We start from the raw sequence: 27,500 nt of genomic DNA, 5'->3' as shown, positions 1-27,500 counted from the left end.
AGGAGGAGGTGGCGGGTTACATCAAGAGATGTTTATCACTTCAGTCTCTCTTCTCTCTTATCTCTGTGTTCACCTACCTCAGAGCCCTCTCTTTACCCGCGTCGCAAATGGCACCCTATTCCCTATATAGTGCACTACTTTTGACCAGAGCTCTAAGGGAGCTCTATGTGCCCTGGTCTAAAGTAGTGCACTAAATAGGGAATAGGGTGCCATTTGGGATGTACACTCTGTCGCTGTCAGATAACCTGGTTTAAGTCTTGGAGGTGTTAAAAACCCCACTTGTGTTTTGTTTGAGCTCCTTTGACGTGCAAATGAAGACCAGAATAGCCTGAGAAGAGCACCCTTGTTTGGGGAGAAAGTTTGAATTTCACAGACGTCCTCTAAACTTAATGGAAGTTCACTCTTGGAGTCACAAGGAGGGACTTTCTTCTGAAAGATGAGGTATTTCACAAGGACTGTCACAAGAGAGACCAAATGTCCCGAGAGTCTGAGTATGTAGGTCTAATACCTTTCTGTCTAATCATTGAAATAAAAAGTTCAACAAAACCATGTCAGGAACCTGCTGGCTGTGGAAAATATATGTCAACTAATGTCAGCTAATGTATTCGGAGATATCATTTGAATGCCTTCACATTAGTTAATCACAGTCTAATGCCCATTCAAACAGAGATGGTAATTCTGACTCAGCCAGTCAACATCACTGTGGAGAAATGAATGGGGAAAGTTTGTTTGAATTTGAATACAATTACAACAAGCCCTGCAGCTTCTAACCAACAAACACAAAAAGGGTTATAAAAGCTCAGGCTGTAAAACTGGGACTGAGCTCATTTCACACACAGAACACAACGTAGTGGCTCTGTCAGCTTTTTACCAAGTAGGACCAGATGAAGACATCACTCATTAGTTCTTCTAATCTAACAGACCCAAGGTCTCTGTGGTATTAGTAGTACTCAGTGTTGACAGCACACATATATATTTTTAGTTTAACTAGGCAAGTCAGTTAAGAGCAAATTCTTATTGACAATGACAGCCTACCAGGGAACAGTGGGTTAACTGCCTTTTTGAGGGGCAGAACAACAGATTTGACCTTGTCACCTCAGGGATTTGATCCAGAAACCTTTTGGTTACTGGCCGGCCCAACACTCTAACCACTAGACTACCTGCCACCCCGATATAACCTATAATTCAATAACTGTATGTTTTATATGGATTTCTATGGTTGCCAGATTCTATTGACTCTTTCCCGCACAATCAGAGCCAATATCCTGCCCAATCCACTAAAAAGTAGCCCAATTTTAGATAGACTTTCTTGCTACAGTAGGTGCTCAATGCCTTTCCTTACGTGAGGTAAAACACTTTCCCTAAGTGCCCTTGAGACATTATCCAACGGCCAAGCAACCGAGTCACGAGATGGACGGAGAGATAGAGAGCCATTTGCTAAAGGCGTGTCATTACAATAATTGTCTAGGTCATGTCCTCAAGAGAAAACTGTGATGGATTTCTGGGAATAGCCTGCTAGCGCAGTGTCTAGACGTGAAATATGTTGTCCTCAAAACATTTAATTACAAGGGATAAAAATAACACATTTTGTGTAGCCCAGTTCTGACCACACCAAGAGAAGATTTCCCTGTGAAAGAATCTAAGAAATTCTCCTGTGAATGTATTCCTAACCCCCCCCATCCCCCATCCTCTTTACCCCAACCTCTGCTTTTAGAAAGTCAAGTAAAGAAAGTCAGAGAAAATCCCCAGCAGATTCCTGAGCCAACATACACAGGTACTCACATTACACCTTGTCACCCGCTGGCAATAACACAATGTGTGTCTTCATCAAAAACAAAAACAAAACGTCTAACTTACTACCCTGCTCTGCTCCTTTAAACCCAAAGAGAGCCGACCGGAGGGAAAGAGAAACATTCGTTTTTTTGAAAAAGGCATTTAAAAAGTCCCAACATCGGCACTATGTAAACACCCTCCAGGTGGAGGCCCTGTTGTTCCTATACTGACACATACTAAAGGCCTCTGAGTGGCGCAGTGGTCTGAGGCACTGCATCTCAGTGCTAGAGGTGTCACTACAGACCCTGGTTCGATTCCAGCCTGTATCGCAATCGGCTGTGATTGGGAGTCCCATAGGACAGTGCACAATTTGGCCCAGCATTGTCTGGATTAGGGTTTGGCTGGAGGTCGGCCGTCATTGTAAATAATAATTTGTTCTTTAACTGACTTCGTTAAATTAAATAAACATATGAAGGGTAGCATCTCAAGTGGCACCCTACATAGTGCACTACTTTTGACCAGAGCCCTATACGAATAGGGTGCCATTTGGGAAACATCTGAAGCCTTTACAGGAAAATAATTACCTGATCAAATACATGGCAGTTTAAATGTATACAGACTCTGGGCTGAGACGACCTGATGCTTGGCAGGAAGAAACATCTACAACAACACCGTCTGAATCGTTGAACGGAACACTCAGTCAGAAACCGTAAGAGGAGAGAAACATCTACAACAAGACCGTCTGAATCGTTGAACCGAACACTCAGTCAGAAACCGTAAGGGGAGAGAAACATCTACAACAACACCGTCTGAATCGTTGAACCGAACACTCAGTCAGAAACCGTAAGAGGAGAGAAACATCTACAACAACACCGTCTGAATCGTTGAACCGAACACTCAGTCAGAAACCGTAAGAGGAGAGAAACATCTACAACAACACCGTCTGAATCGTTGAACCGAACACTCAGTCAGAAACCGTAAGAGGAGAGAAACATCTACAACAACACCGTCTGAATCGTTGAACCGAACACTCGGTCTGAAACCGTAAGAGGAGAGAAACATCTACAACAACACCGTCTGAATCGTTGAACCGAACACTCGGTCAGAAACCGTAAGAGGAGAGAAACATCTACAACAACACCGTCTGAATCGTTGAACCGAACACTCGGTCAGAAACCGTAAGAGGAGAGAAACATCTACAACAACACCGTCTGAATCGTTGAACCGAACACTCAGTCAGAAACCGTAAGAGGAGAGAAACATCTACAACAACACCGTCTGAATCGTTGAACCGAACACTCGGTCAGAAACCGTAAGAGGAGAGAAACATCTACAACAACACCGTCTGAATCGTTGAACCGAACACTCAGTCAGAAACCGTAAGAGGAGAGAAACATCTACAACAACACCGTCTGAATCGTTGAACGGAACACTCAGTCTGAAACCGGAAGAGGAGAAACATCTACAACAACACCGTCTGAATCGTTGAACGGAACACTCAGTCAGAAACCGTAAGGGGAGAGAAACATCTACAACAACACCGTCTGAATCGTTGAACGGAACACTCAGTCAGAAGACGGACGACACCAGACCCACAGCTGCTTACTTGCATTGGTTGCACAAGTAACCTAAGCAACAGATGGCAGGAGGTACAAGGACTATGCAATTGTTCTCCAAATATAAAGTATTGGTACTTACGAGAACAGAAAATATGAGTGTAAGATTCATTACACAGACATCTCCATTTGAAGTTTATTGTTTTGTTTTGCTTATTCTTTGGTGTTTTGAGTTCAATATTATGTTACGTAATGACTAGGCAAATAATATTTTATTTATCTAATGCAAATTATTACATTAGTTTAAAAATTAATGGCTATAACAGATTTCATATGGCAATTTCCTGGAATATCAAATACAGTGTACGGAGATGTTGTTGTTATTACTACCAAATAGCATATACAGCTCTAGTGATTTACACTGAAGGATATGATGAATCCCTACATATAGGCAGAATACAATAGAAACACAATCAGAGCAGATAGTGAAAACAGTCAAGCAGACAAGAGTCACTGACTCCTACAGATGTAGGATCTTAATATAATCAGACATATGTAGGAGTTTCTCTTACCATAACCCTATAGAGAGGAGTATATCTAACCCTAACCCTTGTAGTATGTAGCTAGATCATTAGGGTTGGAGAGGGGACTCTAAAGGCAGAGGTCGTCCCTCACAGCCTGTCCTGATGAACTGATGAAGAGTGTTATTCCAGGGCCAGATAGGTGTCAGGGCCAGATAGGGTGTCAGGGCCAGATAGGAGTCAGGGCCAGATAGGTGTCAGGGCCAGATAGGTGTTAGGCCAGGGATAGGGGGGCACAGGGGGACTAACACGGTTTGACTGAGACCACCTGCACACACACATCCTGCCTCGCTGTTGATACATATACTGGCAGCTGACAACACTGACAGTGGGAGCGGGCAGGGAGGAGAGAGAGAGAGACACACACTGATATAGAGCCTCATCTGGGAGGAGGAGAGAGAGAGACACACACCGATATAGAGCCCCATCTGTCTCACCTCCCCTCTGTTGACATCAAACAACCACTCACACGCATCACGTTCCACATACTTCTGAACTAAGCCTAACCATTCTGTCTGTCAACATATCGTTCATCCGTTCACAGCAGTTAGCTCCACCCATAACAAACCTGAATCTACCCAATAATTATAACTCTACATTCACAGAGCTTCCACTCCCTCTACATTCTAATGGTTTTAAATCAGTTTCCAAAAAGTATGAATTGCTCTCTGTTGCATCTGAAGGAGCCCAATGCAGAACTCTTACCTCTATGAAAAGCATTGGTCCTCTCCTCTCTTCCCAAACCCCTCAGTCACAAGACGACCCTCCCAGCGTCCACCACAGCGCTAGAGGTCCGGCTGCATGCCCACAACACTACTCCCACAGAGTCTAATCTATCCACAGGGTCCTCCAATTTCCTCCAACGTTGGTCTATCCAAGCTGTCTCAGTGTTAGACCAAGGATAATCAATGAGTCTAGTTCCAAAATGCAAAGGTTTGAAAAGCACATATACACATGGAGGTGATGTCTCTGTCTCCAGTGTCTGAGTGAGTGTGTGTGAGCTGCACTCACCCTGCTCTGGCACTCAGCCCCTCCCCCTCACCCCCCCCCCCCCCTCCTCCTCATCTCCCTCCTACTTATCCCCCTCCTTCCTCCCCCTCCCTCATCCTCCTCCCTCCTCCCCCTCCATCTCCCCCTCCTTCCTCCCCCTCCCTCATCCTCCTCCCTCCTCCCCCTCCGTCTCCCCCTCTCTCCAGCCCTCCCACTGCACTTCAAATACACTTCAAGAATCAACAGCCACAGCCAAGCTCCCCACCGTTCCCCTCACCCCTCTCCGCTGACCATTCCCCTCACCCCCCCTCCTTTCCCCTCACCCCTCTTCCCTCCCATCCCCTCACCTTCCTTCTCTCTAACATCCCTCTGACCAGATGACTGTCCACAACATTTCCACACACTGACCGACGTCCCAATCACTGCACAGCCGTACACGTTCTCATTCTCAAGTGGGCAACAACTTACAGACACAAACGCTCTGCCTCTCTCTAACTCTCTCCCCCCCTTCTCTCTCTCCCTCTCTCTCTCTCTCTCTCTCCCTCTCTCTCTAATTCTCCCCCTTCTCTCTCTCTCTCCCTCTCTCTCTCTCCCTCTCTCTCTCTAACTCTCTCTCTCTCTCCCTCTCTCTCTCTCTCTCTCCCTCTCTCTCTCTCTCTCTCTCTCTCTCCCTCTCCTTCTCCCTCTCCAAACCTTTGCTATCATCAAGTGGTTTCTCCTCACCAGAGAAGAGAACAGATCCAGGGTTATGTCAGAGGCTCTCTGTAGAGAAAACATCTGTGGTTCAATCTGTTCCACCGTTTGTCTGATTTACTGGTGTTCCAGCTTTAAACCTCAAGTCCACAGAACAATAACCATTATGTGAAATAATCAAATATTGTTTAATTATTGCTTCCAGCTAAATAAATAGATGACCTCAGAATTATTGCAGGAAGCAAGCTGAGTGTTTTGGAAGTGTCTTTTGGAAGTGTCTTCAAATGTTATTGGTCACATACACATGGTTAGCAGATGTTAATGGTCACATACACATGGTTAGCAGATGTTATTGGTGACATACACATGGTGAGCAGATGTTATTGGTCACATACACATGGTGAGCAGATGTTAATGGTCACATACACATGGTTAGCAGATGTTAATGCGAGTGTAGTGAAATGCTTGTGCTTCTAGTTCTGACCATGCAGTAATATCTAACAGGTAATCTAACAACTTCACACAACTACCTTTATATACACAAGTGTAAAGGAATGAATAAGAATATGTACATATAAATATATGGATGAGTGATGGCCGACAGGCAAGATGCAGTAGGTGGTATAGAGTACAGTATATACATATGAGATGAGTAATGTAGGGTATGTAAACATGATATAAAGTGGCATTGTGTAAAGTGACTAGTGATACATTTCTTAAATCTATTTGTATTTATTTTTTAAAGTGGCTAGTGACACGTAAACAGTGATACAAACTGTAGCCATCTCCTATCTACTTCACATCTCTGTATATTTGACCTTTATCTATCTTTTATCAGCATATGAAATATTCCCATGACGTTTTCTGCAGAGGCTGAGATGGTGAGAGTCCTCATCTATTCCTATGGATGTCACCACATATAACCCCAAACTGAGCTCCCCTACTCCCAGCCTGAATGAGTGTCACTGAGGAGTCACCTCTCATCTCAAATGATCCCAGAACAGTTCACATCAGCAGTGAACTCCCAACAGGCAGCCTAGTGGTTAAGCACATTGGGCCAGTTACCGAAAGGTCGCTGGTTTGAATCCCCAATCAACTAGGAGAAAAATCTGTTGATGTGTGCTTGAGCAATTCACTTAACCCCAGTTGCTCTGGATACGAGCATCTGCTAAATGATACACATGTATCATGCACATGTTCCAGAACCTCGACGCAATTCCATATAGGACAGAACGTTGTTTCCTGGTCAGAGATCAACATTTTGAACGTCCATAAACAAGCGAGAGACGTTTCCTTGCTTTATTTGGACCAGTTCTTCACCATTGCTCATCATGAGGGGTTGATGGCTTCATTAAAGAGCTGAATGACAAATGTGTTTCCATCTTTGTGCCTGGGACAAAGGACCCTCCCTCAGGACGCCCTGCCACTGTCTATGGAGAATGGAGCAAAACAGTTTGTCACATGCCAAATTACCAGGTACACATGAGGAATAACTATGATTTAGGATTTGGGAGGGAGGGAGGGAGGGAGGGAGGGAGGGAGGGAGGGAGGGAGGGAGGGAGGGAGAGAGGGAGAGAGGGAGGGAGGGAGGGAGGGAGGGAGGGAGGGAGGGAGGGAGGGAGGGAGGGAGGGAGGGAGGGAGGGAGGGAGGGAGGGAGGGAGAGAAAAGGAGAGAGATACAGAGACAGTGAGAGAGAGCAAAGAGCAATTCTGGCATACCTTTCAGAGAGAGGCGAACAGACTCTCCAGGTTTCCAGGGTCTTGGCACAGCAAACTAAAAGCCACTTTAACTCAGAGAATACCATGCTTTGAGTGGAAGATATTTACCTGGATCAACATGTAAAACTCCTGGTGGAAACGTTAAAGTAAGGCAGGTAAGAAAACAAATCCTAGTTTGACCAACATATCAAAATGGCCGAACCAAAGAGTCACTTTTCGGACCAAGACACCAACAAAAAAGCCCCAAAGCCACTTTTTTTCTCACAATATAGACAATGACAGGGTCACTAAATGCCTGAAGATTAAAAAATAGTCCCAGGAATAGAGGCTCTTTCTTTCCAACAATAGAGGAGATATTATCCATTCAGATGTAGGCTGGGCTTGTGGCCAGAAGCCACCGTGGGGTCGTTCAGAGAAAGCCCTTCAGAAACAGAAGAGGCAGTTGACCTTGTCATCTGCTCTGCTTCCTGGGACAGGGTGTGTGTCCCACCATCCCAGCCTTTCCTGCTTCCTCCAGTCCAGAATAGCAGAACCGTCTGTCCCAATCCACACTGTGAAACAGTGAAGAACCAAATATACCTCAGTGCTTTCTTAGTCAAGAGGAGGAAGTAATGTAGCGAAACACCTAGGGTGTATTTCCTGCCAGTTTCCTTCCTTCCCATTGTAAACCCCATTGACCTTCTCCAGGGTGGCCATTGTGGGGATAATGGTGATATTTCAACGACGTGCCAGGCCATCGGACATGCTCTGAGTGAATGATGCCTTGGCTGGTATTCAGATGTCTGCAGCCTTTCGAGTCAATGTAACTAATGAAGGGTTTATGCAGTAACCTTTGGCACTGTCACACACACCACAGTCACATAGTCACACACACTCACGCTGTCATCCAATCCACCCATCTGCCTATTGCCTCTCTCCATTCACAACCCAGTCTAACTTCTAACCTGTCAGGGCTGTGGTCAGTAAACCTGAGACCCAGTCAGATTCCAAACTAATATACCTACAGACCCAAAACAGAAAGCTGTGTCCCTCGACCCCTAGACAAAACAGAAAGCAGTGTCCCTCAACTCCCCTAGACTAAACAGAAAGACGTGTCCCTCGACCCCCCTAGACTAAACAGAAAGCTGTGTCCCTCGACTCCCCTAGACTAAACAGAAAGCAGTGTCCCTCGACCCCCCTAGACTAAACAGAAAGCAGTGTCCCTCAACTCCCCTAGACTAAACAGAAAGACGTGTCCCTCGACCCCCCTAGACTAAACAGAAAGACGTGTCCCTCAACTCCCCTAGACTAAACAGAAAGACGTGTCCCTCGACCCCCCTAGACTAAAATACAGTCTATACATATGAGATGAGTAAAGCAGTATGTAAATATTAGGACGAGCCATGTCGGAGTGGCGTTGACTAAAATACAGTAGAATAGAATACAGTATATACATACGAAATGAGTAAAGCAGTATGTAAACATTATTAAAGTGACCAGTGATTCCAAATCCAATCACCCACCTAATGATTATTTTATCAGGGTGTATAACTATTCGTCAGAAGCCATTTCCTCATCTGATGTCTTAGGAGACAACATCCTCCCATTAATACAAGAACCTTCGCACTTAAAATGTAGATGATTGTGTTCTGTAGTTCAGTTTGGTGAGATATAATATAGATGATTGTGTTCTGTAGTTCAGTTTGGTGAGATATAATATAGATGATTGTGTTCTGTAGTTCAGTTTGGTGAGATATAATATAGATGATTGTGTTCTGTAGTTCAGTTTGGTGAGATATAATATAGATGATTATGTTCTGTAGTTCAGTTTGGTGAGATATAATATAGATGATTGTGTTCTGTAGTTCAGTTTGGTGAGATAAAATATAGATTATATATTATATTATGGGGCGGCAGGGTAGCCTAGTGGTTAGAGCGTTGGACTAGTAACTGGAAGTTTACAAGTTCAAACCCCTGAGCTGACAAGGTACAAATCTGTCCTTCTGCCCCTGAACAGGCAGTTAACCCACTGTTCCCAGGCCGTCATTGAAAATAAGAATTTGTTCTTAACTGACTTGCCTAGTTAAATAAAGGTCAAATAAAAATAAAATAAAAAATTATTATGTTCTGGTGAGATAAAATATAGATTATTATGTTCTGTAGTTCAGTTTGGTGAGATAAAATATAAATTATTATGTTCTGGTGAGATAAAATATAAATTATTATGTTCTGGTGAGATAAAATATAGATTATTATGTTCTGGTGAGATAAAATATAGATGATTATGTTCTGTAGTTCAGTCTGGTGAGATAAAATATAGATTATTATGTTCTGGTGAGATAAAATATAGATTATTATGTTCTGGTGAGATAAAATATAGATTATTATGTTCTGTAGTTCAGTCTGGTGAGATAAAATATAGATTATTATGTTTTGTAGTTCAGTTTGGTGAGATAAAATGGTCAGTAGAACTATCAAACTAAAACTACAATCCTCCTCTATACAATTAACATGTCCTAGCATAACCCCTCTAGATTTCTCCACTCTAGATTTCACCCTCTAGATTTCACCCCCTCTAGATTTCACCCCTCTAGATTTTACCCCCTCTAGATTTCACCCCTCTAGATTTTACCCCCTCTAGATTTCACCCCTCCAGATTACACCCCCTCTAGATTTTAATAAAACCCAGTACAACTTAACAAAACCCAATACAACTTAATAAAACCCAATACAACTTCATAAAACCCAGTACAACTTAACACAACCCAGTACAACTTAACAAAACCCAGTACAACTTAACACAACCCAGTACAACTTAACACAACCCAATACAACTTCATAAAACCCAGTACAACTTAACAAAACCCAATACAACTTCATAAAACCCAATACAACTTAACACAACCCAATACAACTTCATAAAACCCAATACAACTTAACACAACCCAATACAACTTAACACAACCCAATACAACTTAACACAACCCAATACAACTTAACGCAACCCAATACAACTTAACACAACCCAATACAACTTCATAAAACCCAGTACAACTTAACACAACCCAATACAACTTCATAAAACCCAGTACAACTTAACACAACCCAATACAACTTAACACAACCCAGTACAACTTAACACAACCCAGTACAACTTAACACAACCCAATACAACTTCATAAAACCCAATACAACTTAACACAACCCAATACAACTTAACACAACCCAATACAACTTAACACAACCCAATACAACTTCATAAAACCCAATACAACTTAACACAACCCAATACAACTTAACACAACCCAATACAACTTCATAAAACCCAATACAACTTAATTAAACCCAATACAACTTCATAAAACCCAATACAACTTAATTAAACCCAATACAACTTCATAAAACCCAATACAACTTAATTAAACCCAGTACAACTTAACAAAACCCAGTACAACTTAACAAAACCCAATACAACTTAACAAAACCCAGTACAACTTAATTAAACCCAGTACAACTTAACAAAACCCAGTACAACTTAACAAAACCCAGTACAACAAAACAAAACCCAGTACAACTTAACAAAACCCAGTACAACTTAATTAAACCCATACAACTTCATAAAACCCAAAGCTCTGACTGTGATCTGCAGCGCCGGAGGCTTCGAGAGCTGAAAACCCTCCAAATGAAACTAGTTACGTGTCCCAAATGGCACCCCATTCCCTATGGGCTATGGTCAAAGTAGTGCACTATATATTTGGAAACACAACCCAGGATAACTCCGCTAGCCTCTCCACACTCAACCAACTGCCAATGGCAGAGTAGCAGTGACTAAATCAGGTCTTCCATGCCGCTGTCCTTGTTATCCTGCTGACCCTTAGGTCACCTCAGGTTAGAATTGTCTCACTGCTGGGTTGAGGCTGGCACAGACAGAGTAGCAGTGACTAGATCAGATCTTCCATGCCGCTGTCCTTGTTATCCCTTGTTGGCCCTTAGGTCACCTCAGTTTAAAATTGTCTCACTGCTGGGTTGAGGCTGGCACAGACAGAGTTGGAACCCTTGGTCACGTAACAGTCATTTCTGCTCATAATATTTTACCAAGGGATTAAGTCATGTCTGCTGGTTTGAAAGCAGAACAATGGGCAGAACACTGGGCAGAACACTGGGCAGAACACTGGGCAGAACACTGGGCAGAACACTGGGCAGAACACTGGATAGAACACTGGGCAGAACACTGGGCAGAACACTGGACAGAACACTGGGCAGAACACTGGGCAGAACACTGGGCAGAACAATGGGCAGAACACTGGGCAGAACACTGGGCAGAACACTGGGCAGAACACTGGGCAGAACACTGGGCAGAACACTGGATAGAACACTGGGCAGAACACTGGGCAGAACACTGGGCAGAACACTGGACAGAACACTGGGCAGAACACTGGGCAGAACACTGGGCAGAACACTGGACAGAACACTGGGCAGAACACTGGGCAGAACACTGGGCAGAACACTGGGCAGAACACTGGGCAGAACACTGGGCAGAACACTGGGCAGAACACTGGACAGAACACTGGGCAGAACACTGGGCAGAACACTGGGCAGAACACTGGACAGAACACTGGACAGAACACTGGGCAGAACACTGGGCAGAACACTGGGCAGAACACTGGGCAGAACACTGGGCAGAACACTGGGCAGAACACTGGGCAGAACACGGGGCAGAACACTGGGCAGAACACTGGGCAGAACACTGGGCAGAACACTGGGCAGAACACTGGGCAGAACACTGGGCAGAACACTGGGCAGAACACTGGGCAGGGCTGTGGACATTAAGGCTCGAACGGATGTTAACAACCTTGTTATAGGATTTCTTTTATACAAATAAAATAATCACCACTTATTTTATTATGAAAATATTCCATGTATTTTCTCTACATAGATTCTTAAAGCAGGGCACTGGGCACGACTGAAGACACCAAAACACATGAACATTGACATCAACGGACTTTGTTACAGGACTCATTGCTGTAGGATTTATCTATGCTTCCCAGTAGAGGCACTTTGATTAAGAAAAATAATGGCACCTCTAAATGTAATGTATTGGATTTCTCTCTACAGGTTTTCCTTGAAGTCTTTGGAATTGTAAATATCTGTCAATCTTTCCTTGCTGCGCTACGTTGCCCTGCGTCACATCCCTGGATATGTTCGAGAATTATGCTGTGGTTAAGTGGTTTTTCTATAAATCCCTTGACTGCTTATGACTGGATTACATTATATTGAGGAATTATCCCACTTTAGAGTTTAAAGGTTCAACCAAATAGCACAGCGGGTTACTGCAGGTTCTCATTCACTCACAGCAGAGACGGGAGTCCCCAAACAACCTGGGCTGACATCAATGTCATGGAGTATGAATGAGGTGAACCAAGAATGAAAATACATTATAGACTGAACTGAGTCTCCAATGAAAGAAAGTCATCCTGGGTCTTCAACATCCATAAATGAGGTGAACCAAGAATGAACATACATTATAGACCACACTGAGTTTATTCCTGTGTCTTTTCCCCAATAAAAGGAAGACAAACTCAATGAAAAAAGTTAAATTAAATGATCTATCCCATGCCACTCTAAGATTTGCTGTCCCTGTAGGCTATAGTGTAGTACATGAAGAGCCATTTATTTCACCCTCTAGTTTGTAGTTAAGGGTCCTGGGCAGAGTTGAGAAACAATGGTGGCTAAGTGGAGCTTATAGAGAAGGTTGTTTTATACAGGGTCGTTGCTTTGTTCCTCTAGAAGAGTGTGAAGATCTCCTCTATAGCTGCTGAGCATTAGAATGGACTGAGGTTAGCACCTTCACACACGGTTACTACTTCACTAAGGAACTAATAAGGATCTGTCCTCCTGTTGAGGAATTCACCTTCACAGAGCTCTAATGACTGCATTAGTGGATGGAGGGAGTTTCCCATCATAAAGCTTAGGAAATGGATGCCCATATCTTGTTAACAGATCACTTCAATGCTCTTGTGCCATTTACCAACTGGTTGGTTTGACTAATCAACCAGTCTTAACTTGTTTTGACAGGATGGTGCTAGAAATCCCATCTCTGTTTAGGCAAGGTGGGGACATTGTGGACCATAAACTAGAGTGTAAGCTGTCAGGATGAGGACAGGTCTGTGTGGGACAGCTATAGAGGACAGAGTAGACTGTCATGATGAGGACAGGTCTGTGTGGGACAGCTTTAGAGGACAGGGTTACTGTCAGGATGAGGACAGGTCTGTGTAGGACAGCTGGGGAGACCATGACTTTGGGTTCACTCATACTGAGAGAGAAGGGGGTTTCAAGTCAGCTGCACAGAGAGGGAGATCACCTTTTCAGCATCAGAGAGAGAGAGATCACCCTTTCAGCAGCAGAGAGAGAGAGAGAGAGATCACCTTTTCAGCTGCAGAGAGAAATATCATATTTTCAGCATCAGGGAGAGAGAGAGATCACCCTTTCAGCATCAGGGAGAGAGATCACCCTTTCAGCATCAGGGAGAGAGATCACCCTTTCAGCAGCAGAGAGAGAGATCACCCTTTCAGCAGCAGAGAGAGAGATCACCTTTTCAGCTGCAGAGAGAAATATCATATTTTCAGCATCAGGGAGAGAGATCACCCTTTCAGCAGCAGAGAGAGAGATCACCCTTTCAGCAGCAGAGAGAGAGATCACCTTTTCAGCTGCAGAGAGAAATATCATATTTTCAGCATCAGGGAGAGAGATCACCCTTTCAGCATCAGGGAGAGAGATCACCCTTTCAGCAGCAGAGAGAGAGATCACCCTTTCAGCATCAGAGAGAGAGATCACCTGTTCAGCATCAGGGAGAGAGATCACCCTTTCAGCAGCAGAGAGAGAGATCACCCTTTCAGCATCAGGGAGAGAGATCACCCTTTCAGCAGCAGAGAGAGAGATCACCCTTTCAGCTGCAGAGAGAAATATCATATTTTCAGCATCAGAGAGAAATATCATATTTTCAGCATCAGAGAGAGAGATCACCCTTTCAGCTGCAGAGAGAGAGAGATCACCCTTTCAGCTGCAGAGAGAAATATAATATTTTCAGCATCAGAGAGAAATATCATATTTTCAGCATCAGAGAGAGAGATCACCTTTTCAGCTGCAGAGAGAAATATCATATTTTCAGCATCAGAGAGAAATATCATATTTTCAGCATCAGAGAGAGAGATCACCCTTTCAGCTGCAGAGAGAGAGAGATCACCCTTTCAGCTGCAGAGAGAAATATAATATTTTCAGCATCAGAGAGAAATATCATATTTTCAGCATCAGAGAGAGAGATCACCTTTTCAGCTGCAGAGAGAAATATCATATTTTCAGCATCAGAGAGAAATATCATATTTTCAGCATCAGAGAGAGATATCACCTTTTCAGCTGCAGAGAGAAATATCATATTTTCAGCATCAGAGAGAGAGATCACCCTTTCAGCTGCAGAGAGAAATATCATATTTTCAGCATCAGAGAGAGAGAGAGAGATCACCCTTTCAGCTGCAGAGAGAAATATCATATTTTCAGCATCAGAGCGAGAGATCACCTTTCAGCTGCAGAGACAAAGGTCAGAGTGACTTCTAGACTCGTTAAGTGGAATGTGTCAGTTAACAATATTAAATTAGACTGACTGAGAGACAGAGGACAGGGAGTTGGCACAGGGCTACTACACAGCTAATAAAAACCTGGATATGCCTTTATGAGAGAGAGAAAGAGAGAAACAGACAGAGAAAGACAGAGAGAGAGAGCGAGATAGAGAGTGAGAAACAGAGACAGAGAGACAGAGAGAGAGAGAGAGAGCAAGAGAGAGAGAGAAAGAAAGAAAGAAAGATAGAAAAAGAGAAAAAGAGAGAGGGGACGTCATCTCCTCGTCCTCAGCCCTGAGATGACAAGCTAGAGGCTTTATTAAGGACCAAGACCCCCTCAGAGTTTTAGACATCTCAAAACTCATTTTAGAGAGAAACAATCCCATTGAAAAGTTTATTTCTGAAGAGTGAAATCTGTAGTGACATTTCTGTTAAACATGTAACTCATGTATCGTCAAGCAGGCTTACTCACAATCCAATGAGTTAGCTATTAGCAAGGAGGAAATGGAAATGCCCCCCCACCCTGCATCCTGTTAAGCATTATTTCAGACATTCATTCAAGATGAGCTTTGTTCATATGGAGTTCCCAGCAGACCACCCGGCTATGCACGACCCAACCCAGAGTTTAGTAGAGTACAGTGAAGCTCCATAGGGAGCACCCGGCCAAACAGGATCTAATCCAGAGTTTAGTAGAGTACAGTAAATCTCCATAGGGAACACCCGGCCAAACAGGATCTAACCCAGAGTTTAGTAGAGTACAGTAAACCTCCATAGGGAACACCCGGCCAAAAAGGATCTAACCCAGAGTTTAGTAGAGTACAGTAAACCTCCATAGGGAACACGTGGCCAAACAGGATCTAACCCAGAGTTTAGTAGAGTACAGTAAACCTCCATAGGGAACAATACTCAGAGGAGGAAAGGAGCCATGCTTCAACATTATAATAATTTAATTCTCCTTCCAAATGAGCAACAAAACATCTGCTTCTCATAATAAGGTGACTGGGATTAGTAGGGACATACATACACAAGCACGTACACACGTACGGACATGAACACGCACATGCAAGGATGCACACGCACACACACCCCTGCACAGTCAGCGTCAAGGGAGAGGAAGAAAGGCCGACAAGAATAACAGATAAGAACTGAATTCAGGTCTTCATAATGGAGAAAATATAGTGATGCATTTGGGCTGCTATTTGATTATAACAGATAAGAACTGAACTCAGGTCTGTTTTCATAATGGAGAAAATATGGTGTGGTGTTTGGGCTGCTATTTGATTATAACAGATAAGAACTGAACTCAGGTCTGTTTTCATAATGGAGAAAATATGGTGTGGTGTTTGGGCTGCTATGTGATTGTTGTTATTTCTGGCTCCAGACTTTATTAATAAATGAACTGAGACAGATGTTCAACACTTGTCATTCTGTTGTTGTGGTCCATGTGTCTCTCTTCCTGTTAAGAAGTGATTTCCTTCTCCTGTTTCAGCTGAGAAAACAGAAACGGAACGGCACGTTAAAATAACACGTCATTCACAGTTCATTTAGATAACAAATGACTTTAGAGTCTAAATGAAAACTGGAATACGTGGGAACCCCTCTACAAGACAAAACATCTCATGGCATATCATGCTCAGATTGGTGTGTGTGTGTGTGTGTGCGTGCCTGCATGCTTGTGTGTGTGAGTGTGGGTATGTGTGTCTGCCAGTGTACTGTATGTGTGTGTGTGTGTGTGATTGTGTGAGTGTGTGTATGTTTGTCTGCCTGTGTACTGTATGTGTGTGTGTGTGTGTGTGTGTGTGTGTATGTGTGTGCCTGTGTGTGTGTTGCATCACCCTAATTCTACTCTATAGCGACTCCCTCCATAGCAGCTCTCCTGTACCCTGCTAGAATGTAGGCCAGGCCAGGGACCAGGCTCTGTGTATACAGAGTCATAATGATATGCCTCTTGGGAGGAGAAAGCAGAACAGAGTCACTCAAGTGGAACAAATACACACTGCCCTGTTACACAATGTGGTCACTTTCCCATAATGCACAAGCCATGACAGAAGGGTGGGAATCCGATTACCAACCTACATGTAAACATTGCTGGCTCGCCGGCTTCTACATATAGTTTGCTGAGTTTCCAGGTTACCCTAGTTGTTTCCAGGTTACCCTAGTTGTTTCCAGGTTACCCTAGTTGTTTCCAGGTTACCCTAGTTGTTTCCAGGTTACCCTAGATGTTTCCAGGTTAGCCTAGTTGTTTCCAGGTTACCCTAGTTGTTTCCAGGTTACCCTAGTTGTTTCCAGGTTACCCTAGTTGTTTCCAGGTTACCCAAGTTGTTTCCAGGTTACCCTAGTTGTTTCCAGGTTACCCTAGTTGTTTCCAGGTTACCCTAGTTGTTTCCAGGTTACCCTAGTTGTTTCCAGGTTACCCTAGATGTTTCCAGGTTACCCTAGATGTTTCCAGGTTACCCTAGTTGTTTCCAGGTTATCCTAGTTGTTTCCAGGTTACCCTAGTTGTTTCCAGGTTACCCTAGATGTTTCCAGGTTACCCTAGTTGTTTCCAGGTTACCCTAGTTGTTTCCAGGTTACCCTAGTTGTTTCCAGGTTACCCTAGATGTTTCCAGGTTACCCTAGTTGTTTCCAGGTTACCCCAGATGTTTCCAGGTTACCCTAGATGTTTCCAGGTTGTCCTAGATGTTTCCAGGTTGTCCTAGATGTTTCCAGGTTACCCTAATTGTTTCCAGGTTGTCCTAGATGTTTCCAGGTTATCCTAGATGTTTCCAGGTTACCCTAGATGTTTCCAGGTTACCCTAGATGTTTCCAGGTTACCCTAATTGTTTTACGGGTGTTCCTAGATGTTTCCAGGTTGCCCTAGATGTTTCCAGGTTACCCTAGATGTTTACAGGTTACCCTAGATGTTTCCAGGTTGTCCTAGATGTTTCCAGGTTACCCTAGATGTTTCCAGGTTACCCTAGATGTTTCCAGGTTACCCTAGATGTTTCCAGGTTACCCTAGATGTTTCCAGGTTACCCTAGATGTTTCCAGGTTGTCCTAGATGTTTCCAGGTTACCCTAATTGTTTCCAGGTTGTCCTAGGTGTTTCCAGGTTATCCTGGATGTTTCCAGGTTACCCTAGATGTTTCCAGGTTGTCCTAGATGTTTCCAGGTTGTCCTAGATGTTTCCAGGTTACCCTAATTGTTTCCAGGTTGTCCTAGATGTTTCCAGGTTACCCTAGATGTTTCCAGGTTGTCCTAGATGTTTCCAGGTTGTCCTAGATGTTTCCAGGTTACCCTAATTGTTTCCAGGTTGTCCTAGATGTTTCCAGGTTACCCTAGATGTTTCCAGGTTACCCTAGATGTTTCCAGGTTACCCTAATTGTTTTATGGGTGTTCCTAGATGTTTCCAGGTTGCCCTAGATGTTTCCAGGTTACCCTAGATGTTTCCAGGTTACCCTAGATATTTCCAGGTTGTCCTAGATGTTTCCAGGTTACCCTAGATGTTTCCAGGTTACCCTAGATGTTTCCAGGTTACCCTAGATGTTTCCAGGTTACCCTAGATGTTTCCAGGTTACCCTAGATGTTTCCAGGTTACCCTAGATGTTTCCAGGTTACCCTAGATGTTTCCAGGTCACCATAGTTGTTTCCAGGTTACCCTAGATGTTTCCAGGTTACCCTAGATGTTTCCAGGTTGTCCTAGATGTTTCCAGGTTACCCTAATTGTTTCCAGGTTGTCCTAGGTGTTTCCAGGTTATCCTGGATGTTTCCAGGTTACCCTAATTGTTTCCAGGTTGTCCTAGATGTTTCCAGGTTGTCCTAGATGTTTCCAGGTTACCCTAGATGTTTCCAGGTTACCCTAGATGTTTCCAGTTTGCCCTAGATGTTTCCAGGTTACCCTAGATGTTTCCAGGTTACCCTAGATGTTTCCAGGTTACCCTAGATGTTTCCAGGTTACCCTACTTGTTTCCAGGTTGTTCTAGATGTTTCCAGGTTGCCCTAGATGTTTCCAGGTTACCCTAGATGTTTCCAGGTTACCCTAGATGTTTCCAGGTTACCCTAGATGTTTCCAGGTTGTCCTAGATCTTTCCAGGTTACCCTAGATGTTTCCAGGTTACCCTAGATGTTTCCAGGTTACCCTAGATGTTTCCAGGTTACCCTAATTGTTTCCAGGTTACACTTCAATCACTGTAGATGAAGGAGAGGAGACAGGTTAAAGAAAGATTTGTAATCCTTGAGACAGCTGAGACATGGATTGTGTATGTGTGCCATTCAGAGTGTGAATGGGAAAGACAACATATTGAAGTGCCTCTGAACAGGGTCTGGTAGTAGGTACCAGGAGGACCGGTTTGTATTGAGAACTGCAACGCTGCTGGGTTTTTCAAGCTCAACAGTTTCTTGTGTGTATCAAGAATGGTCCAGCACCCAAAAGATATCCAGCCAACTTGACACAACTGTGGGAAGCATTGGAGTCAACATGGGCCAGCCTCCCTGTGGAACACTTTCTACATCTTGTAGAGTCCATGCCCTGACAATTTGAGGCTGTTCTGAGGGCAAAGGGGGGTGTAACTTAATGTTAGGAAGGTGTTCCTAATGTTTGGTATACTCAGTGTATAACAATTTTATGGTATAATATCCAGGACAATGCTTTACTCTGTGTTAAACTGTTTATGTAGGTTAAGTTATGATGTAAATGACACAGAGGAGGATGAAGAACAGAGAAAGAGAGAGAGATAGAGAGAGAGAGAAAGGGAGAAAGAGAAAGAGAGAAAGAGAGAGAGAGAAAGAGAGAGAGAGAGATAGAGAGAGAGAAAGGGAGAAAGAGAGAGAGAGAAAGAGAGAGAGAGAGAGAGAGAGAGAGAGAGAGAGAGAGAGAGAGAGAGAGAGAGAGAGAGAGAGAGAGAGAGAGAGAGAGAGAGAGAGAGAGAGAGAGAGAGAGAGAGAGAGAGAGAGATGAATTTGGCACGTCTCTGTCACAGCAGCATTCCACACCAGGTCACTAGTTGTCAGGCTGAGGTTCAACAGAGAGCCTTCAGTGAGGGGGCTCCACCACTGTTATTATAGACCTGGAGAAGAGAACTCTCTCTCACACACACACACACACACACACACACACACACACACACACACACACACACACACACACACACACACACACACACACACACACACACACACACACACACACACACACACTCTCTCTCTCTCTCTCTCTCTCTCTCTCTCTCTCTCTCTCTCTCTCTCTCTCTCTCTCTCTGTCTCTCTCTCTCTCTCTGTCTCTCTGTCTCTATCTCTGTCTCTGTCTCTCTCTCTGTATCAGGTTTCAAGGTAAGACTATGTTTATTACAGCAACAGGGGCAAAGGTACAGGAAGGCAGGCAGGCTCAGGGGCAGGCAGCTTGGTTATGCAGGTGGGTACAGGGTCAGGACAGGCAGCTTGGTTATGCAGGTGGGTACAGGGTCAGGACAGGCAGCTTGGTTATGCAGGTGGGTACAGGGTCAGGACAGACAGCTTGGTTATGCAGGTGGGTACAGGGTCAGGACAAGCAGCTTGGTTATGCAGGTGGGTACAGGGTCAGGACAGGCAGCTTGGTTATGCAGGTGGGTACAGGGTCAGGACAGGCAGCTTGGTTATGCAGGTGGGTACAGGGTCAGGACAGGCAGCTTGGTTATGCAGGTGGGTACAGGGTCAGGACAAGCAGCTTGGTTATGCAGGTGGGTACAGGGTCAGGACAGGCAGCTTGGTTATGCAGGTGGGTACAGGGTCAGGACAGGCAGATTGGTTATGCAGGTGGGTACAGGGTCAGGACAGGCAGCTTGGTTATGCAGGTGGGTACAGAGTCAGGACAGGCAGCTTGGTTATGCAGGTGGGTACAGTGTCAGGACAGGCAGCTTGGTTATGCGGGTTGGTAGAGCGTCAGGACAGACAGCTTGGTTATGCAGCTGGGTACAGCGTCAGGACAGGCAGCTTGGTTATGCGGGTGGGTACAGGGTCAGGACAGGCAGCTTGGTTATGCAGGTGGGTACAGGGTCAGGACAGGCAGCTTGGTTATGCAGGTGGGTACAGGGTCAGGACAGGCAGCTTGGTTATGCAGGTGGGTACAGTGTCAGGACAGGCAGCTTGGTTATGCAGGTGGGTACAGGGTCAGGACAGGCAGCTTGGTTATGCAGGTGGGTACAGGGTCAGGACAGGCAGCTTGGTTATGCAGGTGGGTACAGGGTCAGGACAAGCAGCTTGGTTATGCAGGTGGGTACAGGGTCAGGACAGACAGCTTGGTTATGCAGGTGGGTACAGGGTCAGGACAAGCAGCTTGGTTATGCAGGTGGGTACAGGGTCAGGACAGGCAGCTTGGTTATGCAGGTGGGTACAGGGTCAGGACAAGCAGCTTGGTTATGCAGGTGGGTACAGGGTCAGGACAGGCAGCTTGGTTATGCAGGTGGGTACAGGGTCAGGACAAGCAGCTTGGTTATGCAGGTGGGTACAGGGTCAGGACAGACAAGGGTCAAAAACCAGGAGGACAAGAAAAGAGAGACTGGGGAAAAGCAGGAGCTGACACAAAAACGCTTGTTGGATTGACTAACAAGACAAACTGGCAACAGAGAAACAGAGAACACAGGTATAAATACACAGGGGATTATGGGGAAGATGGGCAACACCTGGAGGGGGGGTGGAGACAATCACAAAGACAGGTGAAACAGATCAGGGTGTGACACTGTCTCTCTCTATCACTCTGTCTCTCTAGCTCTCACACACACACGCACGCAAGCACTCTCTCTCTCTCCTCTCTCTCTCTGTCACCGAGCCATACTATCCTGAGTTGGCCTTCGTTAACTCAGATGGTCAGACCCACCTGCGAGTTCTCACCCACTGGAGCATCTCCCCCACTCATAAACATGGACTGTCCCTCTTCAACACAACAGCAACACAGGCTGATAGTCCTCAACAGATGGAGACAGGAGGATATGAGGGGGAGACAGGGGGAGACTTCATGAGGAGAGAGTGTAGACAGGGGTTTTCCCTCCCAATCAAACCACAGGGCTTCATCTAAGGAACAAAACATGGCAGTGTACCATGTAATGGTGCGTATCTGCGGCAGGTGGACTCTGAGGCGTAACGGGCTGTATTGTTGAAAGGGAAGTTTTCAGACCCCCAGGGGGATTCTCTGGAGGGCTTTCTCAGGAGGAAATGCACACACACACACACACACACACACACACACACACACACACACACACACACACACACACACACACTAACCCTAAGCCCTCACATGTTGGATGTCATAGTTGACTTGCTTTGGATAGTGACGTTTCCCCTGATCTAATTTAGATCCTGGTTTCCAGTCTGGTTTCAGTGGGGTTAGTAGTATTAACACACAATACATGTATTTACTACATCATTAATCATTCATTCATTTAATCTCTATTTCACCCTCAAACCCTGAACAGGCAGACAGTCAGATCACTGTTGGTATTGTTTTGAAAGAGAAAGCCCAGGCTTTCATCATCTGACCTTACCATTATGACACCTCCATGGACACACCAGTATATCATTACACCCCCCTCTCTCTCTCTCTGAAATAGAATGGTTGTAGTCAAGGAGGATATTCCGGCACTTAATTACAGACCCCAATAAACAAAGATAGTTTGTGTTAGAAAGGAAATTGAGTACTGTGGTTCTGCATCACAGCAAAAGTACACATTTCTCACCAAAATGGTGGACACCTCAATTTGTCAAAATACTTTTCTATCCACACATCTCTACAGTACCAACACTGTAGTTTTTAAAACCTTTATCTAACTAGGCAAGTCAGTTAAGAACAAATTCTTATTTACAATAACGGACTACCGGGGAACAGTGGGTTAACTGCCTTGTTCAGGGGCAGAACAACAGATCTTTACGTTGTCAGCTCGGGGATTCGATCCAGCAACCTTTTGGTTACTGACCCAACGCTCCAACCGCTAGGCTACCTGCCACCCTGTAGTGAAACTACGGTAACCACAACTACCTTGTTTACAGGGCTACCGGTACCATAGCTACAGCACAGTTCTGTTCTCTGAAATGCTGTGATCTAAAATGCTGTGATCTAAAATGCTGTGCAGACTTTAGTACTGTGTGAGTATTGTGTTAGTAGTGCGTTAGTATTGTGTTAGTACTGCATTAGTACTGCGTTAGTACTGTGTTAGTATTGCGTTAGTACTGCATTAGTATTGCGTTAGTACTGTGTTAGTACTGCATTAGTATTGCGTTAGTACTGTGTTAGTACTGTGTTAGTACTGTGTTAATATTGCATTAGTACTGTGTTAGTACTGTGTTAGTACTGCGTTAGTATTGCGTTAGTACTGTGTTAGTACTGTGTTAGTACTGCGTTAGTATTGCGTTAGTACTGTGTTAGTACTGTGTTAGTACTGTGTTAGTACTGTGTTAATATTGCATTAGTACTGTGTTAGTACTGCGTTAGTATTGCATTAGTACTGTCTTAGTACTGTGTTAGCACTGTGCTAGTACTGTGTTAATATTGCACTAGTACTGTGTTAGTACTATGTTAGTACTGTGTTAGTACTATGTTAGTATTGCATTAGTACTGTGTTAGTACTGTGTTAGTACTGTGTTAGTACTATGTTAGTATTGCATTAGTACTGTGTTAGTACTGTGTTAGTACTGCGTTAGTACTGTGTTAGTACTGTGTTAGTACTGTGTTAGTATTGCGTTAGTACTGTGTTAGTACTGCATTAGTACTGCGTTAGTACTGTGTTAGTACTGTGTTAGTACTGTGTCAGTACTATGATGGTATTGCATTAGTACTGCATTAGTACTGCGTTAGTACTGTGTTAGTACTGTGTTAGTACTATGTTAGTATTGCATTAGTACTGTGTTAGTACTGTGTTAGTACTGCGTTAGTACTGTGTTAGTACTGTGTTAGTACTGTGTTAGTATTGCGTTGGTACTGTGTTAGTACTGCATTAGTACTGCATTAGTATTGTGTTAGTACTGTGTTAGTTCAAACCCTCTTTGACTTCATTATTATAATACGGTCCTTCCTGAAACAGACAGGGTGGCATCATCATCTGATGAAATCGGACCAATCAAAGCGTTTTCCTTCTGGACAATCAGCTGCCGGTCCCCTGGTAAACACTTTGAGACAAAGTGGAGATCCACTGATGATACAGCATCACACTCCTCCCTACAGGCCGCTCATCACGGAAATGGTGGTTGTGAGAGGGAAGGATGGGGGGGGGGGGTGGAATGAATAAGAGCTCCTTGTGCAGGAGTCAGCTGAAGACTTCAGAAGAAGAGAGGAGACGGAGAGAGAGAGGAGAGAGAAAGAGAGAGAGAGAGAGAGAGAGGGAGAGAGAGAGAGAGAGAGAGAAAGAGAGAGAAAGAGAGTGAGAGAGGGGGAGAGAGAGAGAGAGAGAGGGGGAGAGAGAGAGGGAGGGGGAGAGAGAAAGAGAGAGGGGAGAGAGAGAGAGGGAGAGAGAGATAGGGAGAGAGAGAGAGAGGGGGAGAGAGAAAGAGAGAGGGGGGAGAGAGCAGGGGTTTCTAATTAGACTTGAATGAGGACATTCAGCTCATGAGCTTTTCTTAGCTTGACATGAGACACATTAGAAAAGGCAGAAGTCTTTTTTAAACCAATGAACCCACTTCTACGCAGACTCCTTCCTCCTTCTCAACTCACAGTATCCAATCAGAGAGTGTTATCATTGAGCATTCAGATTAGGACAATATATCTTTCTATCAGCACCTTCACAATCAAAAGAAAACCCCATCCAAAAGTCATATAGTTTATAGTGCTGTTCCTTACCCAGGGAGATCGTTATACTCAAAGTAATGATGTGGTTGTCATGAACTTTCCCATGTCTTTACATTGATGACTGCATGCCGAGCTGCTCTGTTTACCTCCAGCATCGTTTAGAATCACCTTGCTCTCATAACAATCATCTTTAATGTCTTAATAACTAGTGTGGGTGTGTGTGTGCATGTGTGTGTGTGTGTGTGGTGTGTGTGTTTGTGTGTGTGAAATCACAGACGTCCTTTAATCATCTTCCAATATAAATAGTGTGTATAGGTAATTAACATGGTGCCAAGTTGACTTGCACTCCGAGGCATGAATTAAAAACTCCCCAAAACACATCACATATCAGTTTAGAATGATGTAATGCTGTTATCTTACAGACAGGCAGCAAACTGCTGTTATCTTACAGACAGGCAGCAAACTGCTGTTATCTTACAGACAGGCAGCAAACTGCTGTTATCTTACAGACAGGCAGCAACCTGCTGTTATCTTATAGACAGGCAGCAAACTGCTGTTATCTTACAGACAGGCAGCAAACTGCTGTTATCTTATAGACAGGCAGCAAACTGCTGTTATCTTACAGACAGGCAGCAAACTGCTGTTATCTTACAGACAGGCATCAAACTGCTGTTATCTTACAGACAGGCAGCAAACTGCTGTTATCTTACAGACAGGCATCAAACTGCTGTTATCTTACAGACAGGCAGCAAACTGCTGTTATCTTACAGACAGGCAGCAAACTGCTGGGAACTTACAGACAGGCAGCAAACTGCTGTTATCTTACAGACAGGCAGCAAACTGCTGGTTACAACAGGCAGCAACTGCTGTTATCTTACAGACAGGCAGCAAACTGCTGTTATCTTACAGACAGGCAGCAAACTGCTGTTATCTTACAGACAGGCAGCAAACTGCTGTTATCTTACAGACAGGCAGCAAACTGCTGTTATCTTACAGCAGCAACTGCTGTTATCTACACAGGCACAAACTGCTGTTATCTTACAGACAGGCAGCAAACTGCTGTTATCTTACAGACAGGCAGCAAACTGCTGTTATCTTACAGACAGGCAGCAAACTGCTGTTATCTTACAGACAGGCAGCAAACTGCTGTTATCTTACAGACAGGCAGCAGACTGCTGTTATCTTACAGACAGGCAGCAAACTGCTGTTATCTTACAGACAGGCAGCAGACTGCTGTTATCTTACAGACAGGCAGCAAACTGCTGTTATCTTACAGACAGGCAGCAAACTGCTGTTATCTTACAGACAGGCAGCAGACTGCTGTTATCTTACAGACAGGCAGCAAACTGCTGTTATCTTACAGACAGGCAGCAGACTGCTGTTATCTTACAGACAGGCAGCAAACTGCTGTTATCTTACAGACAGGCAGCAGACTGCTGTTATCTTACAGACAGGCAGCAAACTGCTGTTATCTTACAGACAGGCAGCAACCTGCTGTTATCTTACAGACAGGCAGCAGACTGCTGTTATCTTACAGACAGGCAGCAAACTGCTGTTATCTTACAGACAGGCAGCAGACTGCTGTTATCTTACAGACAGGCAGCAGACTGCTGTTATCTTACAGACAGGCAGCAGACTGCTGTTATCTTACAGACAGGCAGCAGACTGCTGTTATCTTACAGACAGGCAGCAGACTGCTGTTATCTTACAGACAGGCAGCAAACTGCTGTTATCTTACAGACAGGCAGCAACCTGCTGTTATCTTACAGACAGGCAGCAGACTGCTGTTATCTTACAGACAGGCAGCAAACTGCTGTTATCTTACAGACAGGCAGCACACTGCTGTTATCTTACAGACAGGCAGCAAACTGCTGTTATCTTACAGACAGGCAGCACACTGCTGTTATCTTACAGACAGGCAGCACACTGCTGTTATCTTACAGACAGGCAGCAGACTGCTGTTATCTTACAGACAGGCAGCAGACTGCTGTTATCTTACAGACAGGCAGCAGACTGCTGTTATCTTACAGACAGGCAGCACACTGCTGTTATCTTACAGACAGGCAGCAAACTGCTGTTATCTTACAGACAGGCAGCAAACTGCTGTTATCTTACAGACAGGCAGCAAACTGCTGTTATCTTACAGACAGGCAGCAAACTGCTGTTATCTTACAGACAGGCAGCAAACTGCTGTTATCTTACAGACAGGCAGCAAACTGCTGTTATCTTACAGACAGGCAGCAGACTGCTGTTATCTTACAGACAGGGAGCAAACTGCTGTTATCTTACAGACAGGCAGCAAACTGCTGTTATCTTACAGACAGGCAGCAAACTGCTGTTATCTTACAGACAGGCAGCAAACTGCTGTTATCTTACAGACAGGCAGCAAACTGCTGTTATCTTACAGACAGGCATCAAACTGCTGTTATCTTACAGACAGGCAGCAAACTGCTGTTATCTTACAGACAGGCAGCAAACTGCTGTTATCTTACAGACAGGCATCAAACTGCTGTTATCTTACAGACAGGCAGCAGACTGCTGTTATCTTACAGACAGGCAGCAAACTGCTGTTATCTTACAGACAGGCAGCAAACTGCTGTTATCTTACAGACAGGCAGCAGACTGCTGTTATCTTACAGACAGGCAGCAAACTGCTGTTATCTTACAGACAGGCAGCAGACTGCTGTTATCTTACAGACAGGCAGCAGACTGCTGTTATCTTACAGACAGGCAGCAAACTGCTGTTATCTTACAGACAGGCAGCAGACTGCTGTTATCTTACAGACAGGCAGCAGACCAACCAACTGCTGTTATCTTACAGACAGGCAGCAGACTGCTGTTATCTTACAGACAGGCAGCAAACTGCT

The 27,500-nt window shown here is 44.4% G+C and overlaps 1 protein-coding gene across 2 annotated transcripts in view; it reads right to left on the bottom strand.

Annotated features, from left to right (window-relative positions):
• Positions 1-27,500, bottom strand: part of LOC109883932 (prickle-like protein 1) — a 58,178-nt gene that overhangs the window by 22,929 nt on the left and 7,749 nt on the right. Inside the window, exon 1 of one of the 2 annotated variants that reach the window (XM_031815557.1) lies at positions 4,616-4,919. The exons of the other annotated variant lie outside the window; for it this stretch is intronic. Within the exon in view, the coding sequence (XP_031671417.1) occupies positions 4,616-4,630 (15 nt within the window). The 5' untranslated portion in view covers positions 4,631-4,919. Of the gene's footprint in view, positions 1-4,615; positions 4,920-27,500 lie in introns of those variants that run through there. 2 annotated transcript variants of the gene reach the window in all.

Source organism: Oncorhynchus kisutch, unplaced genomic scaffold (genome assembly GCF_002021735.2).
Source record: "Oncorhynchus kisutch isolate 150728-3 unplaced genomic scaffold, Okis_V2 Okis09a-Okis19a_hom, whole genome shotgun sequence".
NCBI lineage: Eukaryota > Metazoa > Chordata > Actinopteri > Salmoniformes > Salmonidae > Oncorhynchus > Oncorhynchus kisutch.
The sequence above is the reverse complement of the archived record's forward strand: the minus strand, read 5'-3'. Positions and strand labels throughout refer to the sequence as shown.